The 19,793-nt window shown below is 40.6% G+C and overlaps 1 protein-coding gene across 1 annotated transcript in view; it reads right to left on the minus strand.

Moving 5' to 3' along the window:
• Positions 1 to 484: 484 nt before the first annotated feature.
• LOC136835686 (uncharacterized) overlaps positions 485 to 19,793 on the minus strand; it is a 29,167-nt gene continuing 9,858 nt past the window's right edge. Inside the window, exons 2-5 of the mRNA XM_067099539.1 lie at positions 4,386 to 5,063; positions 4,004 to 4,096; positions 1,974 to 2,153; positions 485 to 1,119 (exon numbers count right to left, since the gene is read on the minus strand). Coding sequence (XP_066955640.1) covers positions 565 to 1,119; positions 1,974 to 2,153; positions 4,004 to 4,096; positions 4,386 to 5,063 — 1,506 coding nt within the window. The 3' untranslated portion in view covers positions 485 to 564. The remainder of the gene's footprint in view (positions 1,120 to 1,973; positions 2,154 to 4,003; positions 4,097 to 4,385; positions 5,064 to 19,793) is intronic.

The raw sequence follows: 19,793 nt of genomic DNA on the forward strand, positions 1-19,793 counted from the left end.
GTCCTTATGGCTGCACTCAGTGACGTATTTATTCTTTCACAGAATGACTTAGAAAAACATTAATGAAAAATGAAAGACAACTTTTATCAGTAGCATTTTAAGTCAATTTAGGAAAATCTCAGAAAATGGGGACTTTTGACCAAAGGCTTCTTTTCATATTGTATTTTATCAAGTGTTTTCCCCTTATTACTCAAGGTGCAATCAGCCAAAGTGGGTGAAGAAGAAGAAGAAGGAGCAATGGCTGAGTGGTGCTGTTGCACTTAGCTCGCTTTGCTAGGACCAGGAATCATCACTGCCTGCCTACCTACCACCCGCCAGTCCACCCACATGAGGGTACCAGCATCTGTCTTTTGCTGGGCTCAAGAAAAGGGTCAAGGTCAGTAAAATGACTTTTTGTGTCTTGTGTTTTTAACCTTCATAATAATAATAATAATAATAATAATAATAATAATAATAATAATAAGGTGATAAAATGAAACACGTATAATAGCACTCAGAACATCTTTATTTTGGAATTATTGTGAGAGTTATAATCAAACGCAAAACATCATTGGGAAGAACAGCTCACAAGGAAAATACAAGGCCACACTCGGCCACCTTGACCTGTGTAATGTCTGGATACTTCGAGATGGCGTCTCTCAGGACATCCAGTCCTTCCTCCACCATCCCGAAGCAATATCGTTGCTTCCAACTGGGACGATCTCTGGTGACGATCCAGAACAGGGAAGCTCCTTCGTACGAGATGAATCCCCTCACGTCTCCCGCCTTGTATGGCGTCTCTTCATAGATCTCCTCCCTCTTACTCTCCCTCTCCCAATCCTCCCTCGATGACAACACTGCCTGAGTCGAAGTGCTTCCTCCTCCGTGGGACACACAGTCTCCCATCCGTATCCATTCGCCCGGCCCGCCCTTATTGTACGCATCCAAGAACTGAGAGTTGGCGTAAGAGGGTCCCATCCCTCCTGCACACATGTACAGGAAGTTGAGACCCCAGATGCCATTCCCAGTGACCCTGATGATGATCCTCCCCAGGTGGGTGGATTCATATGCCAGATCCAGGAACGCCCTTGGAGGGGGAGAGGGAGAAGGAGAAGGACACCCTTGCATCAAGGACTCAAGCTGTCAAGGGAAAGGGGGAGGAATTCGTTAGAATAATCATGAAAATATTAAAAATTATTACACTTTTTTAATATTATTGGTTGCATCACCAGCAACAATTTCCATTGACATTAAGAGGAAGAAGAGGTCAATTAAAACCCCAAATGACAAAGAAATAAAGTTAAAAATCTATAGTGGATGAAACCCTATGCAGGAAACTTCCACAATATTATTATCAGTAGCTCTTTATTATCCTCCTCCTACACCGAGGGCTCATCGGTAGTGCAACTAAACCCTTACAAACACCACCACTCAACTCTATCTGTGTTGGTCTCATTCTGCCACTTTCTTGTTCTCACTCTTCTCACAAAACCTGTCACCCTCCCTCCTCCATTCTCTTCACATGACTGAACTATCTCAAGACACAATGATCCATTCATACTACACAGACAGTTCAGCTCTACAGCTTCCATCTTTCTTTTTTCTTCATGTCCAGCATTAACACTTCACTTCCATACAGGAGAGTTGGCTCAACAATAAGTTCATACATTCTCACCTTGGCTTTCACAGACAGCATAAGCTTCCTCCCTATCTTTTGCACACACCCTGCTGCCTTCCTTTCTTCCTTCCTTGCTTCTTATTCTGACTCACCTGTTCCCTTATCCTGCCAACATCCAATGTATCTACTTCAAAATACTCTACTCTCAACTTTCAAATTCTCTCACCAGTTCATGCAGTTTCTCTTCACCATCACTCATCAGTACTGTATCATCTGAAGAAATTCCTCAAATAATAGTGAACTTGGACAATGATTCCTAAAGGTTTATGAGAAAGAGAAAGGGATCCTACTCATATCCTCATAGGAATAAGCTTACCTCTATGACAAAGCATCTTGGTGGGAGAACTCCCTCTTGAAGATGATTCACATATAGTTGGTTGTTGGACTCAATCTTGACTGGAGCCACCCTCAGTTTCCCTTTGAAGGTCATCACAGCAAAGATTGCTCTTTGGGCCTCCCCTCTCAAGCAACCATGAGGACTTCGGAGGTCAGTCACCTGAGGAGAGGTTTCCTTCATAGAAAATCTCATAACCATTTCAGGTCAGACGTTATATATTATTTAAAGGAAAAATATTTCATTTTGATTTGAAGTTTATTACCTGAAATGGTGTGAAATTTCTTAAGTTTTGATTTTTTGTAATAAAAATACTTGTTTTAAAAACCAAATTCATGTTTTCAAATACAAACCCATTAATGTAAGGTAACCTATTCTCTGAATCAGCATGGCCTCTAGACACCCCACAGAAGATAAGTCCCCCTTTCCCCCCATATGATCATGCATCAGGGCCACTGAGCACCCCAGGGGTTAAAATTGCCCTTCTCTGTGTTTCTGCAACAAACAATGGGATGAAAGGAAGCTATCTGTGTCCTGACCATGAAACTTGGGGCACAGGAGAAGCCAATGCTCTTCCAGTTCTCTGAATGGGTCACAAAGCTTGATAGGGTTCGAAGTTCACTTATTCAAAGGGCTGAAGTAAAAGCACATTCTCACATGTTAGGTCCTCAAGGGGAGCCTGTTCCAGGGCGGCCTTTATGCCTCACTGGAAAGGCGTCCTCAAGCTACAGAAGGGATGTGAAGGCGGAGCAGAAGTATGATATGAAACTTGGCCAGAAGATAGGTTTCATTTTGTCATCAGAAGTCAAAAGGAAGAATAATTCTGGTTGACCAGTAACCAGAGCAGCTGAATGTGAGGGCACAAGGTCAGTTATCTTCTGCAGCTGAAGATGAATTGTAGAGCAGGCTCTCTGTGCACGCAGTTTGAAGAAGGACCATCGGCAAAAAGTCTTGAGCCAGGAACCCTAGTTTGAGGGTCAATTTCTTGCAGAGCCATGACATAGTAAGTTTGGCACATCCAGAAGTAGAAGCAACCAGAAACGGGGAAACAGTGCCCTTGGTCCTAGGGCCTATCAGAAGAGTGTTTGGAGGGTGAATATCCGTCCCTTTCTCTTTGCGACTTGAGACACATGATGGAAGGAGAATTTAGAGTCCCAACATCAGAGGGAGAGGGTTGGTGTCTACCATAAGTGCCTTTGGCTCCAGAGGAGCGAGACCTCTGGAAGGTACAAGCAGAATGAGAGTGGCCAGATCAAGGCTTCATTATCTCAAACACAGAAGACTCCAGAAGGTGCTTTTGTGGAGCTCAGCACTATGGCAGGGGACAAGTGCTGCTGGGTGTGCTGGAGTGGTGTCATGTAGGTGTTAGTGCCAGAAGGAGTGGTGGCGTCTAAAGAGAGGGTGTGCGGTGCAAGGCAGGGAATGCCTGGATAGCCTTACTTGTCCTGATTACTCATACTTGAGTAAGAGGAAGAAAATTGTCATAAAATCGTTGCTTACCTGACCACACACGTGATCGCCTGTCAGTCGGTCGGAAGAACTTTGGGTAATTCCACCAGTTCATCCGCTCTGGTGAGTGGGCTGATTTTGCCCACAAACTGTCGTCTGTGTGTTAAGTTTTAACACCAGATTCGATGAACTGACAGGTGGACTGACAGGTAAACCTGATCGTGAATACCCAGCCTAAGGGAGATTGCAGAAGTGTTGGAAACATTACACACACACACACACACACACACAGAATGAACAGTTTTCTCACCACGGGCACCCAGATATCCAGATGCATCCCCAGACAAGTGGAAGGAGGAACTCTTTTTCTTCTTAGGTGGGGTGTCTGGAAATTGCGCTGATTCTTAGGATAGGCTTTTGTAAAATGATGAGTAGTTTGAAACAAATTAGACATCATCATCTCATTCAGTTACATTTATCTTTAGTCTGTTTAGATGGTTCTCAGGACAATTTTGTCAGTTTTTTTTTTATTTTCTGTGGAAGAAAAGACCCCATGAACTTACCGTGATGTTCACGACAGAATTTCCTAATTCCTCAATTATTCTTCCCAGACCCTTTATAGCATCTGTAAAATTCCTTTTGATCCTTAGAGTGTCCTGTAAGACAAATACAAGAAGGTGGATTATGAAGAGTATCCTGCAGTTAGAACAAAGAGACTATCAAAATGGCTGAAATCATAAATAACAATAAGGCTAGAAGGATCCCTTGAACTGGCAAGCTTTGTAAGTCAAAAAGAAGTGTTACAAATTTGCTTGCTTATAAGGACAGACTTCACTGACATTATGGGAATATTCTGAAGACATCTTAGGCCATAGGATGAGTGATTTCTTTCATGAGCAGAGTGTTAGCCAAGAAGGAACCAGGCAAAAGAGGGAGAGAACTCACCTGCCTCATGTCATCTCTTCGTCTATCATTCTCCTGAAGAAGTTGTTTAATTTCGCTGATTGTCTTCTCGACACCGTGAAGAACCTTTCCCACTCCATCCATTGTAGCTCCAGCTGAAGCATAGTCTGTTGCTTTTTCCAATTTCCTTTCTGACTCTTTCATGTTCTGGTGCTCCAGTTGCATAATGTCCAATCTGTTCATCAGCTCCTTATTGTTTTGATCAATATTGGTCAAAGTGTTTTCAGTGTAAAACTTTATCTCTTCCAGCGTCTGAATGAATCCTTCAAGTCCTTTTCTCATCTCATTGTTGCTTTCAATGCAGGCCTTAACGTCAGCCTCCATTTCCTTGCATACAGCGATGCCTTTTCCAATAACATTCTCCCTGAAATCCTCAGTAAACTCCAGAATGGATTTCCTTGGAGCGCTGGCCGAAGTCTTTGATCCTAGGTGCATGGATGATAATAGCTTTGCGACATCAAGGAGGTCTCTGTTAATCATGAGGTCTTCAGCTGAATCGACTGTGAATTCCTCCCTACAAACAGGACAGTGTTTCTTTTGGGTCGAGATGAGCTCATCAATGCAAGGGCCACAGAATGAGTGGGAACATGGGAGAATCCTTGGGCAGCGATCTTCACTGAACTCATTACAGCAAATCTTACACTCCAGGTGACTGGACTCCTGAAAATGACACAGAAATCAGAGACCCTTCCAGATGCAAGTGTGATCTTCCACAAGATCATCATCATCCCTAAAAACAATGACCCATGCAGAAGGAAATTAAATGCTTTTGGTAAAAAGAATCCACTTCAAGAAAATGAGTTGTCCATGAATTGGGTTTTTACTCAGCTCAGTGGTAGAAGCTGTACATTATCCTTATCTGCCCCTGTCTAAAATATAGCCCTTATATGTGGTGCTTCCTCTGTACTCCCTTCCTTCCTTTGTGTTCACTTCCTTGCAGGATTCAAATCATGGGCAAATCCTCTACTGAGTGACCAAGGGCTAATATGTGCTTTAAATCTCCTCCTACTCTCTCTTTTCTGCAGGTACTTTTTCAGTCGGTTTTACCTGGAAGTGAAGGAGAAATGCCTTCCCCTTCCACAGAGCATTGAAGCACCCACCAGTCCACCACATCATGCATCCCAAACTTATTCCTTCACATTCCCTAATGTTCTCATCATCTTTCCTCACACAAGAGAAGGTGGCTCTCTCTCTCTCTCTCTCTCTCTCTCTCTCTCTCTCTCTCTCTCTCTCCTCTTTAACTTTGTGCTAGAACATACTGTGTGGTAAGAATCACACCACAATGCTGCAGCTTTCTTCTTAGTCCTTTCCCTTCTCCAGACATACCTTATACATCATGGTCAGCTACCAAATTAGTCTTTCACGACTCTGACACAGCATCTCATTTGTAACCATCAACTGCTGGTGCCTTTCGACTCTTCAGCCTCTTGATTTCCCTCCTTACATCCTCAACAGCCACTTCCACAAGCATTCTCCTAATGACCTCAACTGCTCACACTCTTGTATCATTGAACTCTGTCCCTCTTCTTTCTCCCTCAATAAACAGAAAATCAAAATGATCACTCCACCAGCCCAGGACTTCATTCCCTTCAGACAGCATTTGTCCCTTTGCCTCTTTTATGATGACTCCATTTGCTCTTTCACCTTTCTCTCTGCACTGACTTCCCTGTTGAGGCACTTCTTGTCCTTCCCAAAGTCCTGCTGCACCTTCTCCCCCTCATTTATCACATTCTCTCTCTCTCTCTCTCTCTCACACACACACACACACACACACACACACACACACACACACACCTTCTTCTTGGCAACCTGATCCATCTTCCTGTATTCCTGTATATGATCTTCCCTTCTCTCTTGCCTCAATGACTGGTTTTATTCCCTCTTCCTGTTCTCTTAAAACCACAAGGACTTCCTCCTGACCCTATGACCCCGTCCTGGGACTTTCCACACTCATCGTAACCCTACACTTATTGGACTCGTGTTCTTCTCAGCCACACAAGACCTTGTTCCTTATCTCCTTATCACTGGGGACTCCACATCATATGATGCACACCTCGACCAGATCATGTGACCTCTCTGATAAGGACCTTTGTTCCTGCCTCTTCTGTGTCTGTGTGTGTGTGTGAATACACACATACACTCTCTCTCTCTCTCTCTCTCTCTCTCTCCAAGACTGAACTGGATGTCATCTGGTGAACCATGACATTGAATTTTCTTTCTCAAATTGTCAGGAAGAGGACAATAAGGGAAAGCAAACTTTCTATCATGTACCAAACTCTCGGGGGCACAACAAGAGCCTGCTTCCTTAAATTTCTTTTTTTAAAAACTCGAGGGGGAGGAGGAGTCTTGTGATGAGCAATAACGTCAGGTGTTACGACAACACCTACTCGTGATTCACTAGTGGATCCAGTTGGGCGGGCACCTGGGCACTTAGCCCCTCCCCATGACAAACAATTACAAAATAATAATATTGAAGATTCAGATAATAATAACATAAATGAGAAATATAAAAATGGGAAAAAATAAAAAAAATCTATGATAGAAATAATAATAATATAATTTTGAGAAAAAAATAACAATAACAATAATCTTAATGATAATAATAATAGATTCGGTATTTCCTGATAGAACAGCTGTGGCTGTCCATTTCATAATTTCTACTTGAATACTGAGTGAAATGCTGAAGAAAATATATTATACTATGATACAACAGAAATACTTCATGCAAAGCTAGGATTTTCCAGTAGCTTTTGCAAGTCACCTATCCTCTATCTCTTTTATTGCCAAACCCGTAGAGTACTCTATTGCAAATAAAATACTTAACAGTGTAAGATTTTTGTTTGTTATTGTTGCAGCAAGACGCCGTACTAATACCATGTAGTACATAACATTATCAGTTTCACTTTGGAACTTTTAACATCGCCCGATGGTTTCCTAGTCCAGCTGACGTACAGATCATGTACTGCACTATACATGTCAGTGAGACGGTTGCCAGTGCAGCGCCACTCCCATTCTGTCATTGCGTTTCAGTTCTCGTCCTAGCCTAGTACAGCTTGGTCTAGGAAGGGATATTTGTCACATAGGTGTGACTGCGTTCTTGTGTCTTTAACTCTATGGATTACGTTCATATTTATCACGAAGCGTTCGCCATCTCCAAGTTCTCAGACACATGGACAGCCATCTATGAACTTGCCCAAGAATAAGCAGACAACACTCATGGCTTATTTCAAAGGAAAGAGTCTGTAAGCAGCAAAATAAAAGTAAAACTGTATGTACCATAACCAGGTTTGGTAGAGGTTGCAGACCTATGAATAGGTACTTGAACAATTATACCTATTCTTATAAGAAGATATTTACTGAGTAGCCTGATGCTGGTATGCTGTGCAAGTCTCAAACGCGATTGAAATAAAAAAGTCTGGGTTGTATACAAGGCAAACTGATAGCCTATATATACTTTCCTCGTATATAACCCAAACTATATATATATATACATATATATATATAAATATATATATATATATATATATATATATATATATATATATATATATATATATATATATATATATATATATATATATATATATATATATATATAGTTAAGTTTAATCCCAGAGTTTACTAATCACTCCCCTTTTGAAGTTGGACTTTCAGCCATATTTTGATGTACATTTCTATCTGACTTCAAGGCCAGTGTCCAGACTTTTTGCATTATCCAAGGTAAGTTGCGTATATCCCTAGTGTACCTCATTAGTAAACTAGACCCCCCGTTAGAAATGTGCAAATACATACAGTGAACCCCCCGTATTCGTTGGGGATGCGTCCCCCCAAATAGCTAAAATCCGCGAATACTTAAAATCCCTCTAAAACACTTAGAACTGCCCATTTTGATAGTTTAAACACAGAAAAACCCTGTAAAATGCATATACCTGAGTATTTTAATAGTTTTATCACAAAAAAATTATATGAAAATACAGTAATTAGTTAATATTTCTCAGTGAAAAATACCGCAAATGGGCAAATTTTCCGCGAATAATGTCTAGATATGTTCCACAGAGAAACCTGCGAATGCGTGAGTCTGCGAATCATGAGAACGCGAATACGGGGTGTTTACTGTATATATATATATACTCGTATATCTGAAACGATGATTGTTCACAACGGATGTTGAATTAACAAGTGGGGAGGAAAACCATCCCAAAAACTCTTGAGGAGAAATGCTTAGCGAGCATCTGGATTCATCCTGTGAGGACCGTTCCAACATGAGTACAAGGTGGCCTCTATGAAGACTCTCAACGCAGTGTTTTGCCGGAGTTGCGAAGTCTCCGTCCGGTGCCATAATTCGTCAGATACATTTCTTCTTCGGGGATCAAGGCTGGTTGATGCGGTGTGTAGACTGGTCAGGCCGAGGTTCCAAGTTCTGGGCAAGAGCGTCTTCAACTCTACTACTCGTATCTTCATGCGGCATCTTCACGGGGACCATCAAGTAGTTTCGGTGCCGCCTTTAAGGGGGTGATCACTACAATCCCACTTCTACCTCCAATGCTAGAAGACGAACTTTTTCCCCATCCTGAATCAATACCTCCTCATCGCTACTTTATCGGTGATCTGGGCCGTTGTCGTCATGCTCGGCGTAAAGTGGAGTGTGCTTCTGCACAAACAAAGTGTGTGAGTAAGCCCTCACCTGAAGGTCAGCTTGCCGAGGGTGTGGCTGTCTGTTTGGTGCACGACACTGGAAATTAGATGGTACTATATCCCAAGTGCTGGGGGCAGCACTTCTTTGGGCGGCTGAGCATCTGAAACGATGGTTGTTCATGATGGATGTTGAATTAACGAGTGGGGAGGAAAACCATCCCAAAAACTCTTGAGGAGGAATGCCTAACGAGCTTCTGGATTCGTCCTGTGAGGATGAACATTTTGGACGTGGTGTTTATTCTTTTACATACTATATGACATGTATTGTGGTCTAGAATAATTGTAGCTATTTACTTTGTTTGGTGACCAGGGTGTTAGTCACTAGTATTGGTTGGTCTAGAATCATTAATCTGAATGTTTGTGAATCAGAATTTCCTCTAGTGATGATTTCCATTTATAGAGGGTGGATTCACTCCATTTCGGGATCGTAGCTTTTGCTGAATCACTTTCATTAAATTTGCAAATAAAGTCTAGTTTTGTATATCAGTGTTTAATTCCAGTAGGCCTTTGTTTAAGAATAGGTTCAGTGAGAGGAGTCGACGAGGGAGAAGGAATTTGCTGACCCAGGATGGGGGCCACCGGTACCAGAGAATCTTAGGAAAGTAAGATGATTGATGCTGTTCTTAAAACAGGCACAGCAATAGAATATGATCCTATTTGACCTGGGGATAGGGTCATTAACATATATATATATATATATATATATATATATATATATATATATATATATATATATATATATATATATATATATATATATATATATATATACACAGTATATATAAATGGATGTATGTGTATATGTGTTCCATATAAAACACTTTGAAATGCATTGAGCAGTTTCAAAATTCATGCTATACTTGGAGAATATACAAGTGATAAATATGACTTACCATCCATGGGAAGGAACACTGTGGGGACAAGACATCACTGACACCAAAGGGGTGTGTGGAAATGGGGTGAATTGTAAAAATTACAGAAAACAACAGATATTAGTGTCTAATCCATAGTTTTCAAAGTCACTGAAATGATTAATGTTCCATAGTGACATTTCACGAAACTGCCCTTCATCTGGGAGTCCAAGTTCACTGACCCTCATGGGGGAAGGGTGGTGAGCAGGTGGTGGGAAGGGAGTGCCCTTCAAGTCATTCAGTAAAAATACATGTAAAAATAACTGAAATGACAGATATTGGTGTCTAATCCATAGTTTTCGAGGTCGCTGAGAAGAATAGTGACACTCCTGATGCCCTTCAAGTCCAAGCTCAGCCCTCATAGGAAGGGTGGTGAGCAGGGGGTGGGAAGGTAGTGACATGTAAAAATAACCAAAAACTACAGATATTGGTGTCTAATCCATAGTTTTTGAGGTCCCTGAGATGAATGGTGAAACTCCCAATAGAAAAGAGGGGTGAGAAAGGGTGAAAAATAAAATTTCAAAAACAAGACATTAGTGTCTAATCAGTAGTTTTTGAGGTCGCTGAGGTGAATAGTGATGCCCCTGTGCCTTTTAAGTCCAAGTTCAGCCTCGACAGAAATGGGGGGTGAGAAGGGGTGAAATATAAAATGTCAAAAATGCTGGGCAATGTAACTGTAACTGGAGCAAATCTTAACAGGAAATGGAGAGAGAGAGAGAGAGAGAGAGAGAGAGAGAGAGGGGAGAGGAGTGAGAGATAGAATAAAGGGGGTGTTGGGAGGAGAGAGTTTATCAGTTGGCATTCAGAGTTTTCCTGGGCAGCTCTGGGTTGGTCACCTAGTATATATATATATATATATATATATATATATATATATATATATATATATATATATATATATATATATATATATATATATATATATTGTCTGAACCATCACTTGGTTCTTAAGGTTCAAAGGAAAAAGAAAAAAATAAGATTGGAACTAGAAAATCAGGAGGTAAAAATAACAGACCAAGGAGGAAGGAGCAAATTAACACCCAAGGTAACCTTAAAGCTAATTTATTATTTACAAATCTTACAATTATATACATTTTATACAAAAGTCCATACATAAATGAGTATGACATGAATGACATAGGAACAACATAATAAGCACCATAAACATTAAATAGACCCAAAAATACAAGATCAACTCAGTAAGTAAACTAATATACAGTTCAAAAGCATCAATTCAAAAGCATCAAAAATAAACAATAGCTTTTCCTGAGTCAGTTAATCATTTAAAAACGGAAACAGCAAAACACCACCTCCTACATAAATGCAGTGTTAAATACACATCATTCCTGCACAACACTCACACCATAATGAAATTAAGCAGGCAACAAACCCTCACACTAAGTATGTAAGAGCCCGACGCTGTCTCTTCCAAACACGTGTGTTCGTCAGTGTTCGTCGTCATCCATCGGAGTGGCCAAGACAAAACAAGAGCATCTCGTTTTCTTTCTCTAATGGAACACGATTTCAACCATACAATATTTCCATCTGTTTCTCCCTAACCATTGTTGTCTTGTTTTATGTACAATCACCACTACTTGCATTTCCATGCAAGCATTCTAATCATGTACTCATAATGTACCACTGAATCTTCTGTATCAAACTCTATGCATGTTTCTGTTTGTGAAGACGCCAAACGTCTCTCCATTTCACATAAATTATGCTACTGCATTATATTCATTAATCTGTCTCGAATCTCATGCAACTGGCCTTATGTAGAATTTCCTGGCCTTCCCATTGATGTATGTTTTAACACCGTACGTTTATTATGTGTCTCAATATCGCCATCTGTTTGTCTGCCGACAAACACAGATGTCTGAATCTTTTATCTGTTTTACCTGTCTGTGTGTAGACGCTACTTTACCGCTCGCACGCGTCAATAACATCTTCGAAGATTCTGTACAAAATCTCAGTAAGGAACTACCAATAAACCAGTTAACACCCAGCCAGTATGTCGCTCTATCCCCAGTCCTTACAAATAAACCCTTTAATACAATAAACATGGTACTGCCAATGAGCAGGGTTATTCAAAAATCAAAACAAGATAAGTTATGTCATCAGACGAACTAGTCAAGTCATCTCAGCACAGGAGCAATGCCAAACAGACAACCACACTCAGTTGGACTGTCTACACAGCTACAAGCAGTTTACAGGGACAGTGCCAGACAGACAGCCACACTCGGTCGGACTGTCGAAACAGCAATAAGCTGCGAATGGAGACGATGCCTCCACAGGCACAACGACGGGGTTGTCCTCCAACGTTCTCGTCAAAGTCACCGACAATGACAAAGTTACAGACGAAGAATGAATTCCCTTGCTTACAGGTAATTTCATACCTGAAGAGCTGCTCTATAACTGACTCTACAAGCAAGATGCTAACTGCTCGCTTCCTAGAAACTGACTGACGACACATCTGGCCCAACTCCCCAGACGTCAACAATCCTGCCAGCATGGCAAGGCTGAACAGGAGAACAATCAATGCTCTGATTGTTTCAGGGGAACAACCACAAAACCTAAGAATATATATATATATATATATATATATATATATATATATATATATATATATATATATATATATATATATATATATATATATATATATATATTGACACGTTTCTAACTGGGGATCTAGTTTACTAATGAGGTACACTAGGGATATATGCAACTTACCTCGGATAACGTAAAAAATCTGGACTCTTGGCCTTGAGGTCAGATAGAAACATGTACATCAAAATATGGCTGAAAGCCTATCTTCAAAAGGGGAGTGATTAGGTAAAGTCTGGTTTTTAACTTATTTAATTATATTTACAAAAGAAAACACATCAGAAAAATGGCAGAGTAATTTGGGACAGGCAAACAAGGGCCCGTAACACAAGATGAAAGAAGCAAATGACAGGGAATTGCTGGAAGAGACACAGTGGGAGCCCACTTCAGTGGGCTTTGCAAAAGATGTAGTGTGGTCACTACACACACAAGGGGATACACAGGTCCACAGTTGACTACTAATCTGTGATTGAAACACCTATGGTTACACAACCAAAGATAGCACTTTAATAAAGGAAACGAGTAATTACACAGGTGCCTAGAATGTTAATGATTTACGTTACACTCCACTTCATTGCTTGGCAAATTAAACAGCACAACAATGAAAGCAATGCAGGTCTCTCTGTATGAATATCACACTATGAAATGGAAAGCAGAAAATTAGTTGGAGACGAACAGAAACGTGACTGACGAAAAAACCATAAATTTGGAACTTTACCATAAGTAGGAGATGATGTTCCTCATCTTTCAGGGGACCAGTGATAGGGAAGCAAGTGAATAATTTCACAGCAAAAGGTTACTGTGCCCAGACAGCCACGTGTCCAGGACGGGCAGTTTAATAGAGCAAGGGACAGGACCTTGGTCCTAGAATAGCATCTGACCAAATCTAAGATTGAGCGGGTCCTTCCAAGATCCTTTATAGCCTCCTGGGATTACACCTTTGCTCCTCGTAGCTGGCACTGGTATCAGCCTCCCGGTTGGCATGGCTGAAGTTTCAAGATGGTGCCGCACACATGTTCAATTCGGGCAAGGATTTACTCCTAAAGGATTAACACGTGGAATTTAATGATTCTCGGCAGTCACTCACACAAGAAAAGATATTAAAGTGGTTTCCCCCAAAGGCAGTGGTGAGAGAGGGCGAATTTTGCCTACAGTGGGTCCTACTAAAAATGAAGGAATTAATTTAAATTTATTTACGTTATTTTTTTTGCCAGATGAGATGGCGTGAGAGAAAGATACTCTTCACAATATCTATATATATATATATATATATATATATATATATATATATATATATATATATATATATATATATATATATATATATATATATATATATATATATATATATATTATCATAATTAGCAAGAACTCGCTAGCAAATTGCTTCCCCCTTTTTCCTTTTTTTTTGTTGTTTTCATTTACTGTCAGCCGATTGATATTTCAAGATTTCGCACGGTCAGAATACAAGAGATTAAAACGGATCGAAGGCCACTCCCTTTAAGTAGATCATTTCCGAGGCAAAAGTGACATTGTCTGGTTGTCCTTTTCTCAGGCAAAAAAACCCCTGTGGGCATCAGCTGAACATGACTCAACTCCCCCTATGTGTTGGACGTGCCCCCTGCCCCATAGGAGGAGATAAAAGCAGAAACCAAACCGAGGTTCGCTCTCACACGCGCGCTGGAAGAGAGGGAGTGAAGAAGTCCCCAAACACCTGGCCCATCGATGCCCTTGCATCCTAACCAAGTGGCCTTTCAAAGTATACTTTCCCTCCTTGCACTCCAGCCCAAACCCACGTGTTCCCGGACCGATGACCCACTCCATTTGCTTGGCGTTTCGAGAAGCCCCCATCGCCTTGCCCTTTTACTGAAGCCATTGCATCCTAACACGTGGAAGAACTCGCCCTCGGAAATCGCAAGTCATCCACGGACCACTTTCTGCGCTGGAACCAAATCTGCCTTACGGTAAAGTGCTCTGGAAGACCTCCATTCAGTCACGCTTTTGTCTCGTAACATTTACTTAACTTGAGAGCCAGTAATCACCGAATCTCTTGCCAAATGTCCGTGCTCCTCGAGTGTCAGCAGTGCTAAGCTATCATTAATTCATCAAAGCCCCTTGGCACCCTCAGTGCAGTTTCGAATTCATTATTCTTTTGTCTATTTTCATTACTGGCGTATAATGTGCATATCTCTCATTTCAGAGGGACCCTATATCGTGGAAGCTTCTTGGACTGTGTCTGGAATCCCCCCGTTTCATTCATCCCATAGGAATCCCCTTCAGGATCAATAATCTACCTGCATTCCTCTTTCCCGTACTAATGTCATTTATGTGAATACACTCCTTTAAGTTTGCCCACGTGTTTACGTAATATCTCCTTTTAGTGGAAGAGCCTTATGCTACCTGTCTCACAGAGAATATTTCAAACTAAATCACCAGGAATAACATAAAAATATATATATGAAAAGCCTATAGGTCACAAGTATTTTATGAATTACAATGCACCTTAAATGTTTGATTGATAAGCGTGGCTAAAGGCGTTGGGAAGAACCTTGAGAGGGTGATTAGCTGTTGTCTGGCACGTTTCCTAATAAGTAAAACTGTATACGTAGTGGAGCAGGATAATGGGAAAAAGTGCAAATGGTGATACAAGCAACAGATTTGGCATGAGAACTCTTATCAACCTCCGGCCACCTCAATATTTGGCTGTTTCCAACATGGCTGACACTTTTCCAAAATGGCGGCAGATTTGCTGTATATTTCAAATATTTTCATTTCATGAGCCTATAAACTTTGCATACTGTCCATATAATGATTGAGAATTTGTATTTTGGCATTCTTACTGTCATGAAGAGATAAAGTGAACCCATCTTTCCAATATGGCCACCATATGAACACCATTTTTCCAAAATGGCCACCAAAGATAAAAAAATATGTATCTCCTGAGAGAAACCAATATGTTTTGTGTATCAGTTAGTTTCAGCAAGTGCAGCTGCAGAGAGCTGTACAGCTAAGTCCAGATTTGTAGCACTTGCACCTGCCATGGCATTCCTTTTTGCAGCCACACTTATTCAGTTCTTGGCAAGATTTTGCTACTGTTGGCAAATCTGTCCAATACGGAAACCAGGTGCCATCAATCTGTTGGCATCCCCAGTGTCTAGGACTGGGCAAAACTGGATGACATACTAAAGACTGGCACCAAATGTGCCCTGCTTGAAAGGCAGCTCTCTTGCAGTGCTCTCTAAGAGCAGCCCTTGTAGGGGGAATGCAATCATAAGCTCTTTGCTTTCTTGCAAAGAGATCAAGTCTAGCCTCATTTACATTTTTCTACGAACTGCTTCTGTCGTACATTAGCACCACGAACTCTTCAATAATTTGCAGGTCTTCACTTAGTTTGGTGAAGGTGGGTGTGGCATGCTGAAACACAGTCCATGTTTGCCATGCAGACTTCTTCCCCTTTCCATGAAAGGCAGACGCCGTGTCACACCCGGTAAATGCATGGAAAAAGGGAAGGGCTGAGGCTTTTGGTCCCATGGCTGCTGCAATTTCATGGATAGGTGTCCACCTCATGTCTTTCCTCTACCAAATTTAATCCATAGTTTGTCCAAACATTGATGACAAGCTTATTTCAAATGGGGCCTGTCACTTCTGAGAAGCGTGATGTGCTGCCCAAGATATGGACACAGCATTTTCACTCCTGTCCAACAGACTGACTTTCTCAAGCCATTCATACTCAAGAGAGAGATGCTTTGAAAGCACAACCTGTTGGTGTCCTGCACTTCCACTGGATGAAGGAAGGGGATTCTCATGTTTAAAGTGAGCAGGAGGTACATTTGTGTAATATTCAGGAAGAGAAGGTACTTTTTTTACTTTGTTCCACTTTGGATGATTTGGGCCAAGTTTCTGTCCTCACCCTTTTCATCAGTGCTCGGATGCTGAAACAAAGATATGCCTGTCCCATGGAAGGATGTTTGTGCAGTTGTGGCACTTGGATTATGGTCCAGATTGTCAACAGCACAAGTTGTAAAGAGCCCTTTTCTTAGTGTAGTGGGACAAACTACTTCTTCCTCCACAGCCTTTGTTACAACTGCTTCTCCTAACCCTTTAGTCAGTTCCAGAACCCTATCAAAGCTGATGCTGATTCCATGATGATGGAATGTATCAATTAATTGACCCTTCCTGGTTTTTGCAAAGACCAGGAGACCAATATATATTGGAAACGGAGGTTCTCTTGACTTGGAATGTCTGGAGAATATTGAAGATGCTGGATTCTTTCGACGGTTGAAATGCAAAAGTTGTGCTAAAGCTTGATCAGTAGATGATGTTCCATATTTAAGTTGGGATTTTATATCGCCACCGTTTTGTAGCACACTTACAAATTCCAACAAACTTGGTGGCACAGATTATCTTCTCGTGTCTGCTGTTAAGGTTCCATCAAATTCTATCTCATGTTCAAGCATCTGTTTCCTCAATATCTTAGCTGCTTTAGCCACGATTAGTGCATCATTGTAGTCACATGCCGTGGCTAGGGCTTCTCCTATTTTCCTTTTGTAGGCAAACCAAATTTCTTTTCCCTTTATAAAGTCATCCGTTTCTGGGATGCGGGCAAGTATCTGTTCTTTCAACTGTGTTCGGTGCACAAAGGAAGCATCAACATTTAGCTGTTCCAGTCTTTGTTTGTACAAATCATAAAGTTCTACCATTGTAAAATAGCAGCACCCATCTGTAGCCAACTGCTTGTCTCTTATGTACATCTCAAGCTCAGCAAAAGCATGGGCACATGCCTCTTGTCTGTACTGCACACAATCATCTCCAATTTTCTGGGAATTTAGCCAGGCCCTTTCCTTGTTGTACACACCTGCCAGACAAGATGGGTGATTCATATGGTCCTGAGAAACAGTATCTCCAGCAATAAGCTTGGCCAGAAGTTTCTCATCTAGTAGATGGTGGCACATCGTTGCAGCTTTTCATGTAAAGGTAAAGTCATGGCCAATCGTAAATCTTTGACTGGTGCTGGTTGGTCACAAAATAAAGCATATTCCTTCTTTCTCAGTCTTAGATTCAGCATACATGATTCATGATATGTTGCTTTGTTATTTTCAAAGGTCTGCAGAATTCCATCACCTTCATCAAGCCTTTTGGGATGAAATGGTATAGGCATTACATTTAACTTATAGAATTCAGGAATGTTTGTAGCAAGGGTAACATAGCCAGCACCAGATGCATCAACTAGTCTTTCACGTGTGTCCTCTTAGCACAAGCAACAAGGCTTCCAGTTAGTCGTACTATCTCCCTTCAGGAAAGACGTTGGCTTCCAAGATTGTCCTGCCATTGCTTTTGTTCTATAGGCTGAGGGTTTATCCTTTTACCACCTATATAACATATATGCACTTTCAGATATGGGATACAACTAGGCTCAGATATGTCATAATCCTACCCCTAGCCCGATCATTCATCCAGTGCTATTTAATTCCCGTGTGATCTGTACACCATCTAGAAGACTAAAGCCCCGTCTTCCTTGGCTTGGCTCTCCCGCGCTGGCACATCCTATCAATTCAGGTGTAGCTGTTTAACTTTGAAGTTGGGCTAGCTAAACAGCATTTGGGAAACTAATAACAAATCTCTGCCATTAGCTAGCACTGAACCCCATGCTGAGTGTCACAGCTATAGTGTCAATCAGTGGTCCCTGGTAGTACAGTGACACTACACTATTACATTAAGCTTATTCCCCTTTTTTTCTAAATGAGGATGGAAATTAATGAACTGGAGATTAATTGATTTCTAATCTACAAAAAATGAACTGATCAAGCTGAAGTTACCCCAAATCCATGTATTACCTGACCTTTAGCCTCATATGAGCTCAAGTACCAATTTTTGGCATTTTGGCAGACATTTTTGATATAGTGACAGTCATCTTGGATATTTCTATGCAGAGAAATGATGTCTCTACATATATAAAGGTTTGTTTTTAATAGTTTAATATAAACTGGGAGTGACTTATGGATTTGAATGTGATTAATCAATTAAATACCAATATTCAAATATCCACAGGACGCCATTTTGAAAACCTGTCGGCCATCTTGGAAAATGGCAAAATTTTGTGTGGCCAGAGGTTGATAATGAGACCAAGGGACAAGAAGAATAGTTGAGCCAAGTTTCATGCTTGTATCATTTGCAGTTTTCCCCTATTTTTTTGTAGTTACCCGCTCCACTAACGTCAGATATTCTCAAGACATGGGAACTTCCCTGCCTCGCAACAAGACTTTGTGAGTGCGTTTGCCGGAAATGTCCAGGTTCCGGTTAATTAGTTAGTAGGTGCGTTTCTTTTGGGCAAAGTCCCAGGGTGTGCAGGGATTAGTTATCACACAAATGATCATTCAAAGACCAACACTGAACATTATTAAAAGTCTTCAGTGAAGACTGTGGTTCGAGACCGGTCGATGAAGACTGTGAACATTGCTGTTTGGAAGTAGGAACCATTTTAGATTTCCCAAACTGTAGACTGTTTCATTTAACATATATCTCACTTATGTCAAGCATTTATTACATTTTGTGTACTTTATAAGTAACATGGGAGGAATTCCCATATCTTTATTTTTATGTATTTGTTTAACAAGGGCTTTATTTGACCTCTTCAGATGTTTCGCTGAAGAAGAGGTGAAAATGTACTCAATGGGAATACACTGGACTTTGACTTATTTTGACCTATTGTGGGATAATGATGTAAAAGAGATTAATTAGTTAGATATGATGGACTTTCATACGTCTGATCGGTTGATGAACATTAGTATTCCATTTTATTTCACCTCATGTTTCTTGCAATCCAGTTATGTTAGATTTTTGTCAAATCAGTTATTTTGGGTAAAGCTTGTTTTGCTGTAGACCTGAGTAGAGAGGAGAGAAAATGCGGGTGTGTAGGTACAGATGCGCATTACCAGTAGCCTTTTTGATGCGGTTACTATCAAGCTACCAATAGATAGGACTTCTCGACTGTAGAAAAAGGTAAGCAATAAAATTTCCTCTCGACTGTGTAAAACATATATATATATATATATATATATATATATATATATATATATATATATATATATATATATATATATATATATATATATATATATATATATATATATATATATATATACAACTCAACCAGAGCTGCAGCTCTCGAAATCATACTCGT

The sequence above is a fragment of the Macrobrachium rosenbergii genome, chromosome 55 (assembly GCF_040412425.1).
Source record: "Macrobrachium rosenbergii isolate ZJJX-2024 chromosome 55, ASM4041242v1, whole genome shotgun sequence".
NCBI classification, from domain to species: domain Eukaryota; kingdom Metazoa; phylum Arthropoda; class Malacostraca; order Decapoda; family Palaemonidae; genus Macrobrachium; species Macrobrachium rosenbergii.